The 15,195-nt window shown below is 42.7% G+C and overlaps 2 protein-coding genes across 6 annotated transcripts in view; both read right to left on the bottom strand.

Moving 5' to 3' along the window:
- Window positions 1–3,323: 3,323 nt before the first annotated feature.
- LOC119442989 (uncharacterized) lies at window positions 3,324–6,869 on the bottom strand. 3 transcript variants are annotated; one of them, XM_049662497.1, is made up of 4 exons: window positions 6,314–6,868; window positions 6,146–6,208; window positions 5,960–6,001; window positions 3,324–4,834 (listed from the first exon to the last, which is right to left on the bottom strand). In XM_049662497.1, the coding sequence occupies exons 1-4, from the start codon at window positions 6,768–6,770 to the stop codon at window positions 3,978–3,980; spliced, it is 1,419 nt and encodes a 472-aa protein (XP_049518454.1). In that variant the 5' UTR covers window positions 6,771–6,868; the 3' UTR covers window positions 3,324–3,977. The 3 variants fall into 3 exon arrangements, with proteins under 3 accessions (XP_049518454.1, XP_037564020.2, XP_037564021.2); XM_037708092.2 differs by having other exon boundaries at window positions 5,960–6,004; window positions 6,314–6,864; XM_037708093.2 differs by lacking the exon at window positions 5,960–6,001 and having other exon boundaries at window positions 6,314–6,869.
- A 1,000-nt stretch (window positions 6,870–7,869) lies between these two features.
- Window positions 7,870–15,195, bottom strand: part of LOC119442987 (transcription factor Sp3-like) — a 67,810-nt gene continuing 60,484 nt past the window's right edge. For 2 of the 3 annotated variants that reach the window (XM_037708089.2, XM_037708091.2), the window contains one exon: window positions 7,870–13,701. In XM_037708089.2, the coding sequence (XP_037564017.1) occupies window positions 13,445–13,701 (257 nt within the window). In that variant the 3' untranslated portion in view covers window positions 7,870–13,444. The remainder of the gene's footprint in view (window positions 13,702–15,195) is intronic. The other variant, XM_037708090.2, reaches the window with a different exon arrangement.

The following is a 15,195-nucleotide window of genomic DNA, read 5'->3' as shown; positions in this document are numbered from 1 at the left end:
AAGCGACATTGATAAAACTCCACAGCATGAATAATTAACTTAACAGAAAGTTGCACAGGTAAAACAGCAGCAATCAGTGAGTAGCTTACCTTAAAATCGCAACATAAGAAAATAAAATAAAAACTTGCATTCGTCTCAACTGCATGAAATGCCTGAATGCACAGCATTCGCTAAGTGGACAAGTGTGGCTACTTCTCAACTTCTTTCATTGCAGTAGGCTACATTTCAGCTGCCAATACAACATGTAAATGATCACAATACATAAGACTGTAAAACAAACAACAAGGCAGCTGCAATGCAGTATTGGGGGTATTTTTATGTTTTTGTACCACAAAGATCAATCACTGAACTGCTTCAAAAAGAACATGGCACATACCACAACCACAAAAGTTGCTGCTACATTGCTTGTCAAAGAAACTACCTGGAAATTTTAACTTGCACCAGTGGCCGAGTGCTCATTGGAGCATTCTACGAGCAGTCAAAAAGATGCTACTGTTTAGCAGCGAATTAACTATGGGAAGTTCATGCCCATCTGTAAAGTTTGCTCTTAAAACATACACAAGAGGTTCAATTAGGGTGCACACCTATGATACAGAAAAATTTTCTCCATATTCTGCGCACAAAATGAAACTACTTAGTGGTGCACTGTTTTTTTTTTTTTTTGTCATTCTGTAGCAAGTCTGTTTTCATTTAGCTACATGTCAACAATGAAGACATATATTTACATTAAAGTGAAAAAAATATGTGCTTTAAGTTAATTTTTTTAATCATCGCCAATCCCCCCCCCCCCCCCCAGGCTCCTAGTCTACAAATCCCAGCACAATTTAGGTGCTTCTCTCTGAATTGCATTTAAACTTGTTCATGATATAGCCACTCATTTGCCAGTCCACATTAATCTGTATGTACATAATGGACGGCAGCTTGCAACTTTGACTTTCATAAATCCTTTACTCATACTACACCCCTGTCAGACAGGCAAATTTAGTGTTGAGTGCACTTTGCCGTTAGTGTAATTCGCAGGTTGTCACATGGAAACGTTTAGTGACACTTGATGTAGGACGCTGTCACCAGCGAGTGTGTTCATCGAGCTCGCTTTCGCTGCACTGAAGTATGTAGCCTTGATAGAAGTGGATCAAAACTAAAATAACACTTACTGCAGGGTTGGCACTAATTCTGAAACCACTTTTTTCCACTATTTCAAATGTTATAAGTGTCCCCGTGCCATTTGCAATAGAAACCACCAATGCTTCGCCACTCTCAACACTTCACTTCCAAACACGAAACACATTGCTCAAATGTTGTGTGCACTGCCAGCTTATGTTGTTTTGCAAATATATTGCCTAGAATAACAAGTATATGATGTGCAGACTGACTCACCCAATGACACTTCAGTCCTTTCCCGTGTAGCAGCGCACCAGCAAATTGACACTCACTGTGTTGAAGTGCACTTGCTCAAAGTGTCACTAAATTTGCCCGTCTGACTGTAGTATTAGTTGCACTATTGCTCATTGCATCTCTGCAATTTCGTCAGAGGCCTTCCTACATAAGTGACAAAAAAATAACATCTCTTAGCAAAGACTGATTACACTCGGAGATGCAAGTGACCAAGGCTTGGGAGCAGGCTAGCTGGTATTCCATAATTACTAGACTTGAAGTGCAAGAAAAAGTTAGGAACGGGAGGATAGACATGGACGTGTTGTAACTTTTGTTAAGCGAGTGCTCATCCCCAGTGCCTGTTCTGTTCTCGCATTTCAAATCTATCAATTACACTCGAAATACACTTTTTGCTTGCAAGAAGCTATGAGCACCTTTGCTTACAAAACTTGCTTGACTGGAATGGCCAGTGTTGCAGTATGTTGCCTTGTGAACTTTCAACAACAGACATCTGCCTGACAGCTTTGCTTCACTGCATTGGTAATGTACGAAAAAAACACTACGAACATCAAAATAGTAGTGTGCTGCTACCATCTTGCAGTTAAATGCCCAAGTGCAGGGTTGCGGGTCTCTGCAATCATCGTCCAACCATACAAAACAATGGGCACACGTTTACTTCCATTTTATTAGGAAATTCCAGCTCTGCAATCACATGAGTGAAGTGTAAGAATGTAGTGCTGCCATCACTCTCCAATATAGGAGACAACTGCTCAGAACTGGATCCAGAACCAACTTGTATATCTCCTTGAGCATAAAACATTTCAATACTTCGAGTGGTATGGGCAGTGTGAAATAATGTACAAAGCTTCCTTCAGTCAATCGCAAGTGTCATGTTCACCTAACACTAGCATTTTGGCCTACAAGTTCCACTAAAACATGAGGTCATGCCCCAACAGTACACATAATGCTAAGGACAATTTCTCTGGACATCAAAAGTTGGAATTACTTCATAACTACACAATCTAAATAGAGCTTCACTGATCTGTATGTGTATTCTGTGGACAGTTGCTTATTGCAGCTGGTGCGCACAATTTAATCTTGCACACTTATTCAAGAAAGTTAAGTAAAGATTTTAGTGCTTTCAATTGCATACTATTCTGGTTTCACCAGAAAGCAAATGACTACGATGTCTATCACACTAACCAGAGCACACTTAGGATTCCACCAGAAATGGAATGCATAAACGTTGCTTTTCTCAGATGACAGACATACAACTAATTTTGAAGTATTGTGCATTCACTCAGCATCCTAATCATTCAGCATCAGAACAGCTGGCAGCCCTGTTTACGACAGCTGCGGCTGCGGAGACAATCGGGCATGTCCTTTTTGACTGGCTAGAAAAGCACTCTTGACTATGCTTGACAAACTAGACAATCACTTCTTGAGACGAAGGAGGAGAGAATGCTCTAGCACTGGTTCAGACCATGTTCAGCACAGAAGGCTTTGAAAGCATTGCTCAGCCACTTGAAGACTTGAGCAATGCACAGCAAAGTGTGTGGCCGACTAAGAATTGTAGCACATTGCATTGCCTTTGTGTGCGCAACTCCTCTCTCTCTTTTTTTTCTATCACCTTTCTTGTTTTTTACACATTTTCCCAGTAAAAAGTAGCAAGCTAGTGCAAACACTGGCTAACCTCCTTATTTCCTTCTTTTTTTTCTCTCCTCAGTGTGTTGTGCCTTTCCTCTGTTTCACCATGAGTTTGTGCAGATTGCAAACAACTGTTCCAGTGGTTGTTTAGAACAGCAGTGCATTGCACATAACACCCATGTTTCTTGTCTGCTTAGCTAAATATCAGCCTACTCTGTACTTGCAAACTGTGCATTATGATGCACACAGTAATTTGGCCTTCCAACACAGAAAGAGGAAACATGAACAGAATAGTATGCATGACTTTATCCAAGTCAAACACTAAAACAAAATCTCTATGAAACTGAAAAATCTGCAATGTGCACATATGTGCCTGCAAATGTGCATTGCTTCAAAGCACAAAACAAAGACAGAGTATAATAATGCCCATTTCTTACATAACTAAGCACTGGAAAAGGCATTCAGACCAAAACATGTAAGTTTCACACAAATTTGTGTAGGTGTGGTGTTTCGACAAGTCATGCATTATTCAAATGTATGGCATCTTCAACACCAGGTCTGAGGCATTTAGAATAACTTTCGGTCATTGCACTTTTCAATGAAGATTCAACACTCCACAATTCATTATACTGAACCCTGACAGCCTTCTACATATCACAACAAACAAATCCAGCTTTACAAGCACCAACAACATTAGCCATTTTATTGTGGTCGTTTCGTTTATAGATCAGAGGACATAAGCTGGCAGGAGGCTCAGACAGACACTTCAGTGCTGTTATACAGGTTCATGGAGTGTAAAGTGGCCTTGCACAGAACTTCCACAGAAACGGCAACTAAGTCAAGGAGACAAGCAACAACCACAGAGTAATGAATGATGAAAAAATGACAAAGTTGCTCCTCTTTCCACCAGCCTTACATTTTTTCAGCGCTATTTCAAAACAAGAGCACTGACAGTCTCAGGGTATTGTTTCAATGTCAGTTACAGCTTCATCAAGCAATTTTTGTATAGCTTTTACACATGCAGTCTGTTTAGCACATGCTGAGCACGGAGTCGACCTAGGTGTCACATCCCCACTGCCCACCTCGAAAGCAAGGTCCAAAGGGATGTCCATGTTTGGGTGCTGAGACCAGTAGTGCTTGTCCAAAAGCCTTAGGCTCATGAATTTCTGTTCACACCGATTGCAGTACACTATTGACACAAGCTCCTGTTTCTTCTGCAGTGATAATGAACTGAGGGTATTCAGCTGCTTTCTACCAGTTGGGGTATTTGCTTTGCACAGCTTTTTAGTTTGTTTTTCATGCTCAGGAAACTGAGATTTCCTTATCTCTTGTGGTTCATCGAAACATATTTCAGATGGATCAGTAGCAAGAATCTTACGTCGTCTCCCCGCTAGTAGCGGCTTCCTTGCAGCAGTCTTCTCATGCCTTGTGATAGTACTGTCATATGCATCCACAACTTTTGCTTTGAGCTTCAACTGCTTGCAGAAATCTTCCTCACTTACAGCAGTATGAGTAACTTCATGATAGACTCTTGCCATAGTGGTTCCAAAGACAGCATTGCACTGCGAACAAGGATACTCTCGACGTGGAGCCATTCGGGGAACCGGTGCTACTTCACTTCTGTCAGGCACATACTCCTTAGCCGAGCCAATGCTAGTGACATGCGACATCATGTCACTGAAGCTGTCAAACTCATGGAGGCAGTGACCACAGATGAATTTCTTCAAGGCAAATGCTCTGTGGGCGTGAGCGTCGGTGAGAAACTCGTACATGAAAGCAACTGGTTGCTGGCAAACTAAACATTTTGACAAGTCTGCAAAAGAAAACAAATAGAACTCACTGGCAAGAAGGTGCTCCCGAATGTTAAGCAATAAGTTTCATTGAACCACCAAACCTGACACTAATAGACACAAGTGCTTCTGCAAGCAAAGTAATATACGCAGTAGGAGGCATGCAGATCTAGTACTATACTAGAAACAAAATAGCGATCAGGGTCTTTTTTTCAGGGTTTTTTTCTGATAGTGCCGAATGACTTCAGTTTAACGCAATTGCATCGCATTCTCACTGCATGATCAGCAAATATGCAAATGTTATCATTGTTTATTTTTCAAGTATTGACTCGGACGTTTTCCTTGAAACAAAGCCTTTAGTACAGCTCTTTGGAGAGGTGTAAGGGTCTATTAAAGATCGTTGCATGCGACGTTATCGGGCTGGAGGCAAGAATAGATCGTTAACATTCTCCGCCCTCACATGTGAACCGTGTTTCGCCAGTGCGACCGCCGTCAGTGGAGGTGACGCGCTAGCAGCAGCCCTACCGTCTGTGCACAGGTATGTATGATGCTCACTGAAAGCAGCGCGAGGTATCTGCAGCGCTCGTTTTTTATTTGCCGCTCTACTACAGTGAAATATTTGCAAGGAGCGAAATTGTCAGTGCCACAACATCATCGCACGAATGTGTAACAGAATAAGGAGCATTTACCGCTGACACTGCTCTTATCCGTACGAACGTCTACGAATATAGTACTTTATTTCTGCACGACTTCGGAGGTTGCGTACAAATACCAGTAAAACGCTAAATCACTTTTCTTGTCCCCCCCCCCCCCCCCCCCCCCCCCCAGCAATGCCACAGCCACCTGGCGTTGTGCAAATGCAACAGACTGCGATGGCAGTCGATCGTTTGGAAAACAAGCACGATCAAGCTTCCCGCAGGAACCGTGCGGAGTGCGCTCAACAACGCGTGGGCAACTGACACACCGGACTGCTCTGCGAGAAAGTGCGGAAGCTTTATTCAGAACAGTTATGCATCTGTGATTGCTAAGGCTAAACCCTACACCAAGCATCTGCGCACGGAACCCCGAGATGCACTGCACATCGTCGCCTAAAAACACGTTAAGCGGATAGAAACGCTGCGTGTGCAAATTTGACTGAAGGCACTTACTCTTTTTCTCTGCCGCTTTCGTCTCTTTTGCTTCACATTGGACTGCTGTGTGAGAAAGAGCAGAAGCTTTATGCAGAGCCGCTATATATGTAATCGCTAACGTAAGCCCCAGGCGCACTGCACATGGTCGCCTAAAAACAAGCCCATAGAAACGTTCCGCGTGCAAATGTTACTTAAGGCACTTACTGTTTGGGGTTGGTTTGGTGCTCTTTTCCAAACTCTTTTTCTCTCCCGTTTTTGTCTCTTTTCCTTCGCATGGGACCAGGAGAAAGAATAAAAGCACCGCTAGATTTATGCATCCACTAAAGTAATAAAAGAGGAGTGACTGGATGAAAAAACGTGAAATTCACTCACCTAGTTGCTTCTTTACACATAATGGTGTCTTCTCGGGCTTTGGATTTAATTCCAGCGATGGCACTGCACTTTTTTTCAGCACTGATCGACCGCGAATCGCGTGAAAGTTGTTTTCAGGGAAGTGGCGGGAGCACAGCAGTGTGGCATTATTAGATTTAAAACATCTCACGTTTATGGCTTTCTCCCACACTTTCCTCTGATTCCGAGCTTTCGGAAATTTGAAGAATAAAATGTCCTTGGTATTTTTTCCAGAGTTCGTGCGGCAGTTCTTGACACAACATTTCTTTTCCATACTCAAACGGAGATGAAATCCAAAATGGATGCCAACATTCAAAGATTTCCCTCTAGAGGGCAGATAGTTATGTGCACGTGCCCATTTTAAGCCAATGGTAACGCAGATGCTAGAATTCGTCACTGGGTGCACGCGCGGTGTTGTCCAAGTAGCCATTTTTTCCATGTCTTTTCATGCGCGCCTCGGTAGCAGTGTAATAAGAACCGACGACCGGCAGCAACGTAGTACATCCATTTCAATATCGCCGCCAAGCTTTCGAAGACATGTGCGCCCATTGCATATGAATATATCTGCTCGCAATTTGACTGGACTTTTATGACGCCCGCACCATATTTTATTGACACAAGGCGGCCACCCACTACGGCAATGGCGGCCGTGGAGCCGCCATGTTTCATGGCTTCAAAAAAGTTTCCACCATTTGGGGCTTGTCCACGAACTGTCTTGCGTGCCTTTTATTAAACGCTGCGCGCCCGGTAGTTCCTCGTCACGAACGGCACTCTCTAAAGAGTTGCACGTCGTATCATCAAGACTTGACTATTTTATTTTGCATTAACCGTCGAGCTTACAAAAAAATATCTACCTTCATCGCATCGGACATTACTCTACTGCCGATATCACAAGACCTGCATTTTTTTTTTTTCTCCTGCGTCCCATTCCCTGCAGAATAGATAAGCTGACTAAACAACTTCTTCAATTAGGAGCTTTCTCTCTTCGCACCATTTGGGGCTTGTCCCCAAACTGTCTTGCGTGCCTACTTTTAATGCTGCGTGCCTGGTAGTTCTTGTTTACGAACGGCATGCACGTTATCAGCGCGACAGCACTCTTCACAGGTAAGTAGCGAGCGCAGAATTTTCAAGAAAGGAAACGCAAGCAACACTTGTTTGGGGGTAAGCTAAGCCCAGAGGGTGCAGTGTGTTGTTGGGGGCGGCAATATGGCAAACTATGTTTTCTACTATCATCTGCCCAAACAATTTTCCCCCGCATCGTTAGGACTGCTGTGTTACCACAGCTGTCACGCTATTACGGTGTTCACGAGGTCCCGTACGAAACAATAACATGTCTTGCCCCAGAAACAGTTTTTATTTCACAAACTTTAATGCACTTTGTGCAAACTGCTCAATTCTGGACTGATCCTCCACGGTGGGTGGATTCCACATGTGCAGAGGAAACGAAAAATGCTTTGTCCACCTACAAAGCTGTAAATGCAAACACACAGACCCTACAGAAGCTTGGATTATTATAAAATGACAATACCAAGACAGGATTATAAGGTGTTCAACATGGCTCAATTTTATTTGACACCTTCAATAACACGCTTTCTGAGTTCATGACATAGTGTTTGGCATCACAACACATTTTCCCTGCTCAGAAAATATACAAAAGTGTGCTGGTCAACAATCTTCAATAAAGAGTAACCCTCACAAACAGTGCAAATGTATGATTCAAATTTTTTGAAGTTTAATGGGAGAAGGGGCTGCAAAAATGAGATGCTAACATCAACAAGCACATTTCAATCTTGTATGACCTAAATGATTTCGAATACTGTGACAGCTGCAATTTCAAAATCTGTACATTTATGCTGGAGTAGCATTTTAACATGCTCCTAAGTTGTCATTGTGGATGATAGCCATACCACACAAAACAATGGATGACATGAGGTACCTGTATTCAAAACTCTGCAACACTTCATTTCCCGCATATGAAAAGTGCAAAAACACCCAGTATGAAAGCGTGCTACACCATCATCTGTATTTACATCAGTCATATGAAAGTGGCCAGCACAACCTGTACAACACACTCGATAAAAAAGCAATGAGAGAAAAAAATGTAGGTGCAGTCTTTATGCTCAGTGTTGATGTGTAGTCAAAACTGATTTGGTAATTGTTAGTGATGTGATGATCTGCACATAGCAATCAAATATGCTCACGACAAATGCAGCATGCACAAATGACTAACATGTGTGCAGTAGAAAGAAAAGTACTACAATGATGAAGCTCAGGTGACAAAAAAACTTTCAGCAAGGCAGGATGAGCACTCCATAAACTTGGCACACAGTGTGCATGTTGCAGATATGCTGCTTCAGTATATATTAGTAACAAAAATTGTACTTCACAAGATTACAAACAAGTGCGAAAGCGGCACCACAATGTCACCTCGAGTGAAGTGTCCAAGGTACCACACATATGAGCATAAAATTTTCACATTAATCTTTACAACTTGCAGGAAATCTGCAAGTAATCGACTCTCCACGACAAAGCACCAACAGCAAACCTGCAGCCATCTTCTGACTAATGCAAATTATGGGAACTTTCCTTGAAAGAAGGAAGGTTCGTTCTCGCTTTCTCAGAAATAGCTAGCAAGGAAATGCCGTGGGGCAACACAGTACGGCTTTGCTGATGTAACCACTATGTTCAGTGCGGCAAACTTTGGATACTCTGCTACAGTCAAGTGTAGGAAGTGAGTTGCTTGCTATGACGGGCTGAACTTAAATTTAACCTCCACCACCAAAAGGCCTGTTCCTCTGACATCAACTTCACAGAAAACACACATTCCACAGCAGCACATGTAAAACATATGACTGCCCCAGAAAATCTTCAGAACTCTTGAAAGATCCGGGTCCTTGTTCGTTGGGCATAGAGCCTGGAATTGAAGGGGACTGTGTGCTCACAGAGAAAGGTGTGTGGTGCTTCTATACCTTTTAGTCATGCATTTTTAAGGAAGTAAAAAAAAAAAAAATTCATTTTTGGCAGCTCCTGCGTTCCTGCTAACTGGAGTACGCTAAAAAGTGAGCTGGAATTCATAATCAATGCAACAGCCAGTACATTGAAGCCATTCTGACAGCATTTACTATATGTGCATTATGCTGAAAAAAGTCTGAAAAAATAAATATAGCTCACTTAACATTAAAATAAATATGCTATTCACAAATGATCATGAGCACCAACCATTTAGGCATATGCCACTTGCACATACATAATAAAACTAATTACAACATGGAAGCACACAGGTGTCTCTGCAAAACAAAATACATTTTGAAATAAACGCAGCCTTGAGAGATTCTGTTTCCAATTACATTCCCGAGTAAAAGAATTATGGTAAGGTACTAGTTATTGCTTCTGCTTCTTGCAAAGCTATTAAACCAGGATGTTTCCACACCAGAATCGAGCTGAGCACCTTCATGTGGAACAAATGAAATGCTAAAGATAGTAAAGGGATGATGAGGCCTGCTGTAATGGAAATGAAGGCTGCAAACTCCTTGTTTCAACCATTGCACCACGATGGCCACACAGCTGAGCACAACTTTTAAAAAGCAACAATTCACAATGTAGTAATGTGATCCCTTCTGTTAAAGTAAACCTTTAGCACATACAGCTGACAAATGTGACAGCAACAGTTTGGCTGAACATCTGGGACAAATTAAATCCTATATGGCACTTCAGAGCATTACAGTAAGTGAAGAAAATAAAAATTCATAATATCCAAAGTTTGCCACACACTTCAATCATGTACATGGTACAACCAGCAAGCATAATGTCCTCCCAATGATTATGAAAGATGTTTGTGACATAACACAGCCCATGGAAACATACTCATCAATTTCTAGAGATTCATGCAGGCATAATGTAGAAATGGATAACTAGACACTACAGCTAGAGTCACTGAAGAGAGCACTGGCGAGTCTGCTAGCACCTTTGCCGCCCAACCTGCCCCTTATTTTCCCATTGTCTGCCATAATACTCCTGTAATAGTGCGAACAAACAGAACACAAATTAGGAAGTATAAACTTGAGTAATCACTCAAGAGTGCAATCCAAAATTTTCCTTCTCAAGGTCAAGGTCCCTTGTGAGTAACTGACCTAGATAAACATACTGCTTTACAGACTCTAGAGGCTGACTGGCGATTATGAATTCTTGTTCCCTTGCCAGGCTATTGAACATTATCCGTCTTCTGCATATTAATCTTCAACCCACTGTTACACTTTCTCGGTCAAAGTCTTGAATCATTTGTTGTACCCCATTGTTGCTGAATAGGACAATGTCATCTGCAAACCGAAGGTTGCCGAAATATTCGCCGTTGATCCTCACTCCTAAACTTTCCCAGTCTAATAGCTTGAATACTTCTTCTAAGCATGCAGTGAAAAGAATAATAGCAAGCAGTAATTAATAAACATTATAAAGAAAAGCGAGATCTCCAACTTGCACCTCTCTTTGCCTGCATTCACACGCCAATATTGAAATTAAGAGTGCTCCATTCAGTGTCCCTGCTGTAGTTTTTTGCTGTATTTCCCACATTTAAATGTACTTTTATGACCAACAGTCGCACACAGCAGCTTGTCCTGTGCACATCATTGATTCGCTCACCACAGATCTTGTTAAAGTGGCACAGCTACTGTTGTACTTTTCGCACCTGTTATGGTTGCCAGGCCTCCTACTCACTTTGAATGCAACCAGACCTGTAGTGCACACTCCTGTACTTGAGAAGCTTGTTGACTAATTACTCGCTTCTCTACTTCCTCACACCTATAGCTTTTTCTCAGCCTGCTAGGGCAGGTTGAGCTTCACACCAACCTGTCTCTCTTGTGGCACCATAAGAGTCCACTATTACTGTGAGTGTGTCTATTTTTATGTAACTATAGTAAAACCTCGCTACAATGATGTTTAAAGAGGGAGCCTAAATAAGTTCATTATGATCATTACTTTATATTAACCATTGTCTGCCCGCACAGCCAATGTTGCCCACAGGAGGGACAGTTATTGATGCAACATATCCTACTGTGCATCACCAAAGGAACACAAAAAGGGAAAGAATGCACAGGTGAAAATTTTTTCGCACAGACAATTTCAATTTGTTCTTGCAGATTGCAGTATGTGGTGTCCCAATGAACTGCTCTACATGCTCAGTCATATCAAAGGGCTTCACATCCTGCTCTAATGTTGTTGGTGATTGCTTGGCTTAGTTCCATTTTGCGAGTCCGCTGGCAGAGCACTTCAAGTCTTCGATTTCGTACAATGCTTGTTACTGGATACGAGCAGATACCTTTAAACATGAACAAAAAAAGCTATTTTATTAAGCTACCTCATCCAGCAATGAGCACTGTATGAATTCAGAGGCTTGCAGTGCCTCACAAAATGCTGATAAGAGGCAAGCTCCAATGTGAAGTTGCAAGCCCACTGACTTAACTGCACATATGCAGCAGTTCATGACAGCTGCAGTCAGACGGCGCAACATGTGCTTCAAGTCACGCACTTGGCCCTGCTTGGGTTTTATTCCACGCTCGGCATGATAGTCCACAAAACCAAGTGACAGTGTGTAATGGGCACAGCGTATGGGAGCCTGTAATGGTGGCGGCAGAATGTGCTTGCAGAGTGTGAAAGTAGAGCGGCCTCCAAGTCTGCAGTTTGGTGTGTTGCCAGGTGACAGACAGTTGTAGCAAGTTTTTAACTACTGCAACAGGCAAGTTATTGAAAAATTGCATGCCATAAAATTTTGGCCTAAGTGGCTTGACATGAGCAGTAAATCTTCCACGAAAAAGTAAAATACAGTATAGACCACTTATAACGTAACCGCTTATAGTGCAGGACCGGATATAATACGGTCTTTTCAGACTCCTGTTAATTTTCCCATAGCACTATGTATACGCATACTGCTTATAGTGCAATTGCGGGAGACAAAATACCGGTTACAGTGTGGCTGCCTGGAAGTTCGGCAGTCAATCATGACCGCAAACACTCTCCTCAAGCCGCAGATATACTCCAATGTAAAGTGGGAGCATTGAGCTCCGCAACGTCACGGTGGCTAACAACTGGTGTCTATACTCAAACGACACAGCGGAGCAGAACCGGCATGTCTGGGCCCGTTGGGCACGTTCAAACGTTGCTGGCGCATGAATAGCTCCATTCCTATTTTACGTCCGCCGCACCAGCCACGCATCCCAGCATTCCTCGCACGAAGCGGGCAGAATGACGCAATGGCGGGAGTGCTAGAAAGCATGTCTGCCGCCGCGCCTCTCTGCGCATTAACAAGCATAGTGTCACGCGCACAAGCAAACATGAACACATCTCACTCGATGACAAAACGCTACATTGAGGAAGCGCAGCAGCAGCAGCAAGCGAATTGACCTTCTAAGCTGCTATCAACGCTAACTAAGCTGCAAAAAGATAGCGCACAGCGGACCGTGCCCCTGTCGCAGAAGGCTTTCAAGATACAGCGGTGCCGACAGGCGTGCACAGCCGCACAGAGTGGAACGCGCTACCCCCATCCCTACCTTCCTCCCTTGTGTGCCCGAGATTTAGCCATGATCACCAGCTCACTCACACACGCTTTCACTCGCACCTACAGCATACGGCGCCGCGCGGCGACGATATTATCGCCCTTGTACTTTCCTTGTACTTTCTACCAAACCTCACGCCGACAGCGACGGCAGAAATGCGCCTCGAGTATCCATATAATTGCTATCGCAATAAAATTGTTCTTTTGGTTATAGTGCGGATATTCGAGACTCCGGCGACTTACGTTATAAGCAGTCTACACTGTAAAAGGTTCCTTACACAAATTTGTTAGAAATAGCCAGTTTCATCTAGTTATTTTCATTGTAACGAGGTTTTAACGTACAGATGCAACAAAATCTCTTGTACGGTCTGCTGTGCTAGCTCGAAGCAGGAGACAGATGCAGTGCTGTTCTCAAGCCCCAGACCGACATGTCCTTGTTGCACAAATGATTCAAAAACTGCTGGACATTCAAATGCACGCATCTAAAACCACGACAGGTGTTGTGGGAAACACAGCAAACAGAAGTCAGACATGTGATGAGATGCATAGGGCTGGCAAGATGTGCAGTCTCAAGTGGAGAGGACATGTGTGGTGCCATTGTTTTCGGCAAGAGCCGACTCGTTTATCGAAAGGTCGTGGTCCGAGACGTCAACAGACATCTCCAGGTCACAGGAGTCAGGGGCAAAGTCGTCATGTGAGGCGTTGGCCGCTGCACTCACGCCGGAGATCGAGCCCTTTTTGCTAAGGTGGGTCTTTAGGTGCTTGGACAGGTGGTCGCTGCGCATAAAGCGCTTCAGGCACTCAGCACACTGGAAGCGCTTTTCCCCTGCAGTGAAAAACAGGGTCAAGGTGAAAAGGCAGAGCCATTGAGGCATGCCTCATGTGTCTGCCATAAATCTTTACTACAGCTCTGACATAGCCTACCTTCCCATGCTTCTACATCTAAATAAAAAAGATAACAAAGACAAAGGAATTTTCTATCGTGTGCTAAGGTGTCCATATATTTTTCCAACTTTCAATGTGAACATGCGTCCCCTTTTTTGCCCGCATTTCTGATTTACTTCAACTCAAAAAGTAATAAAATTACTGTATTTTGCAGCATTTGCTGACCAACCATTGTCAGTGCGAGTAAAAATTAACTTTGTTTGTATGGCCACCAGACTACAGTACATAATCATTTGGGATGGAAGGGGACGATTTCAGCCCTTTTGTATTACAAGTGCAATAACATTTATTATGTGTAGCTTTAAACACTCAGTTCCTTTGATACATGGCTAGAAAGAAACGTTTTATCACAAGTTTATTTCTTAAGGAAACTTGAAAATATCTGAAATTTTGATTACAAGTAAAGTATATAATTTTTATATTTTAGTTTTTATTATTTATTTTCAATAGTCCTTATATTCTATAAGGCGTGAATAGTCATAACCGCAAATATTTTAGAATGTATTCACGAATGCCAGCTTTTCTAAGCAAGGTTAACCAACATAGCTGCATAACAGCCTAAGACATAATTTATTAATATTGCCGGCCATGCAGTGGCATAGCCTGTACATTTATCTAATCTTTGTGTGCATATTATTGTGCTACATTGCACAAGTGGTCATGGTGGTCGATGCAACAAAGATGACCTGCATGCAGGCCAGCTTACACAATGAACATATTACCTAGGAGACGGTCGTGTAACTGCAAGCACAAAGCAGGATGCAATAACACACTACACAAACTACGTAGGTTGTTCTTAGCACGCCCCTCGCTGCCTCTGACAATTTACCATCGTCAGTCAACCTAGCCAGCACCATCGCCATTGCCGTCACAAGATGATGATGACGACATGCCGCTTTGAGTCTGATTACGGAAGCGCATTTAATGATAAGTTATTTTACATGTTAAGCTAGCGGCAAGAAGCCTTGTCACGCGTTATTGTCGATCCGGAAAATTGCATGCATCACAGGACGAACTAGCGATGTAGTTAGTCTAGGTGTGCACCACCATTATGTTGCAATTGTTGTGTAGTCATTATAAATGCAGAATATGAAACGACATGCTGTGCTTCTTTATAGACAACAATAAAGGGCTGTCTGGCAGTGCAATAGACATTAAGCAAAGAAAATGACATTCCGTAAGAGAAAATTTCGCTAGTTCCATCTTCTTTCTTGATGCTGTAGTGGAAGCTATAAGTCATTTTTACGTTCGTTTCTACTTTGAATCTATAAAAAGTGGGGGCGCATGCAATTCGTGGATATGTTAGAATCAGAGCAAATACTGCCAAATAAATTAGCGGTGTGTTTTAATATCACCTTCTGCTGGGTCGTGCACT

Source organism: Dermacentor silvarum, chromosome 2, assembly GCF_013339745.2.
Source record: "Dermacentor silvarum isolate Dsil-2018 chromosome 2, BIME_Dsil_1.4, whole genome shotgun sequence".
In the NCBI taxonomy this organism is placed as follows: Eukaryota; Metazoa; Arthropoda; class Arachnida; order Ixodida; family Ixodidae; genus Dermacentor; species Dermacentor silvarum.
The sequence above is the reverse complement of the archived record's forward strand: the minus strand, read 5'-3'. Positions and strand labels throughout refer to the sequence as shown.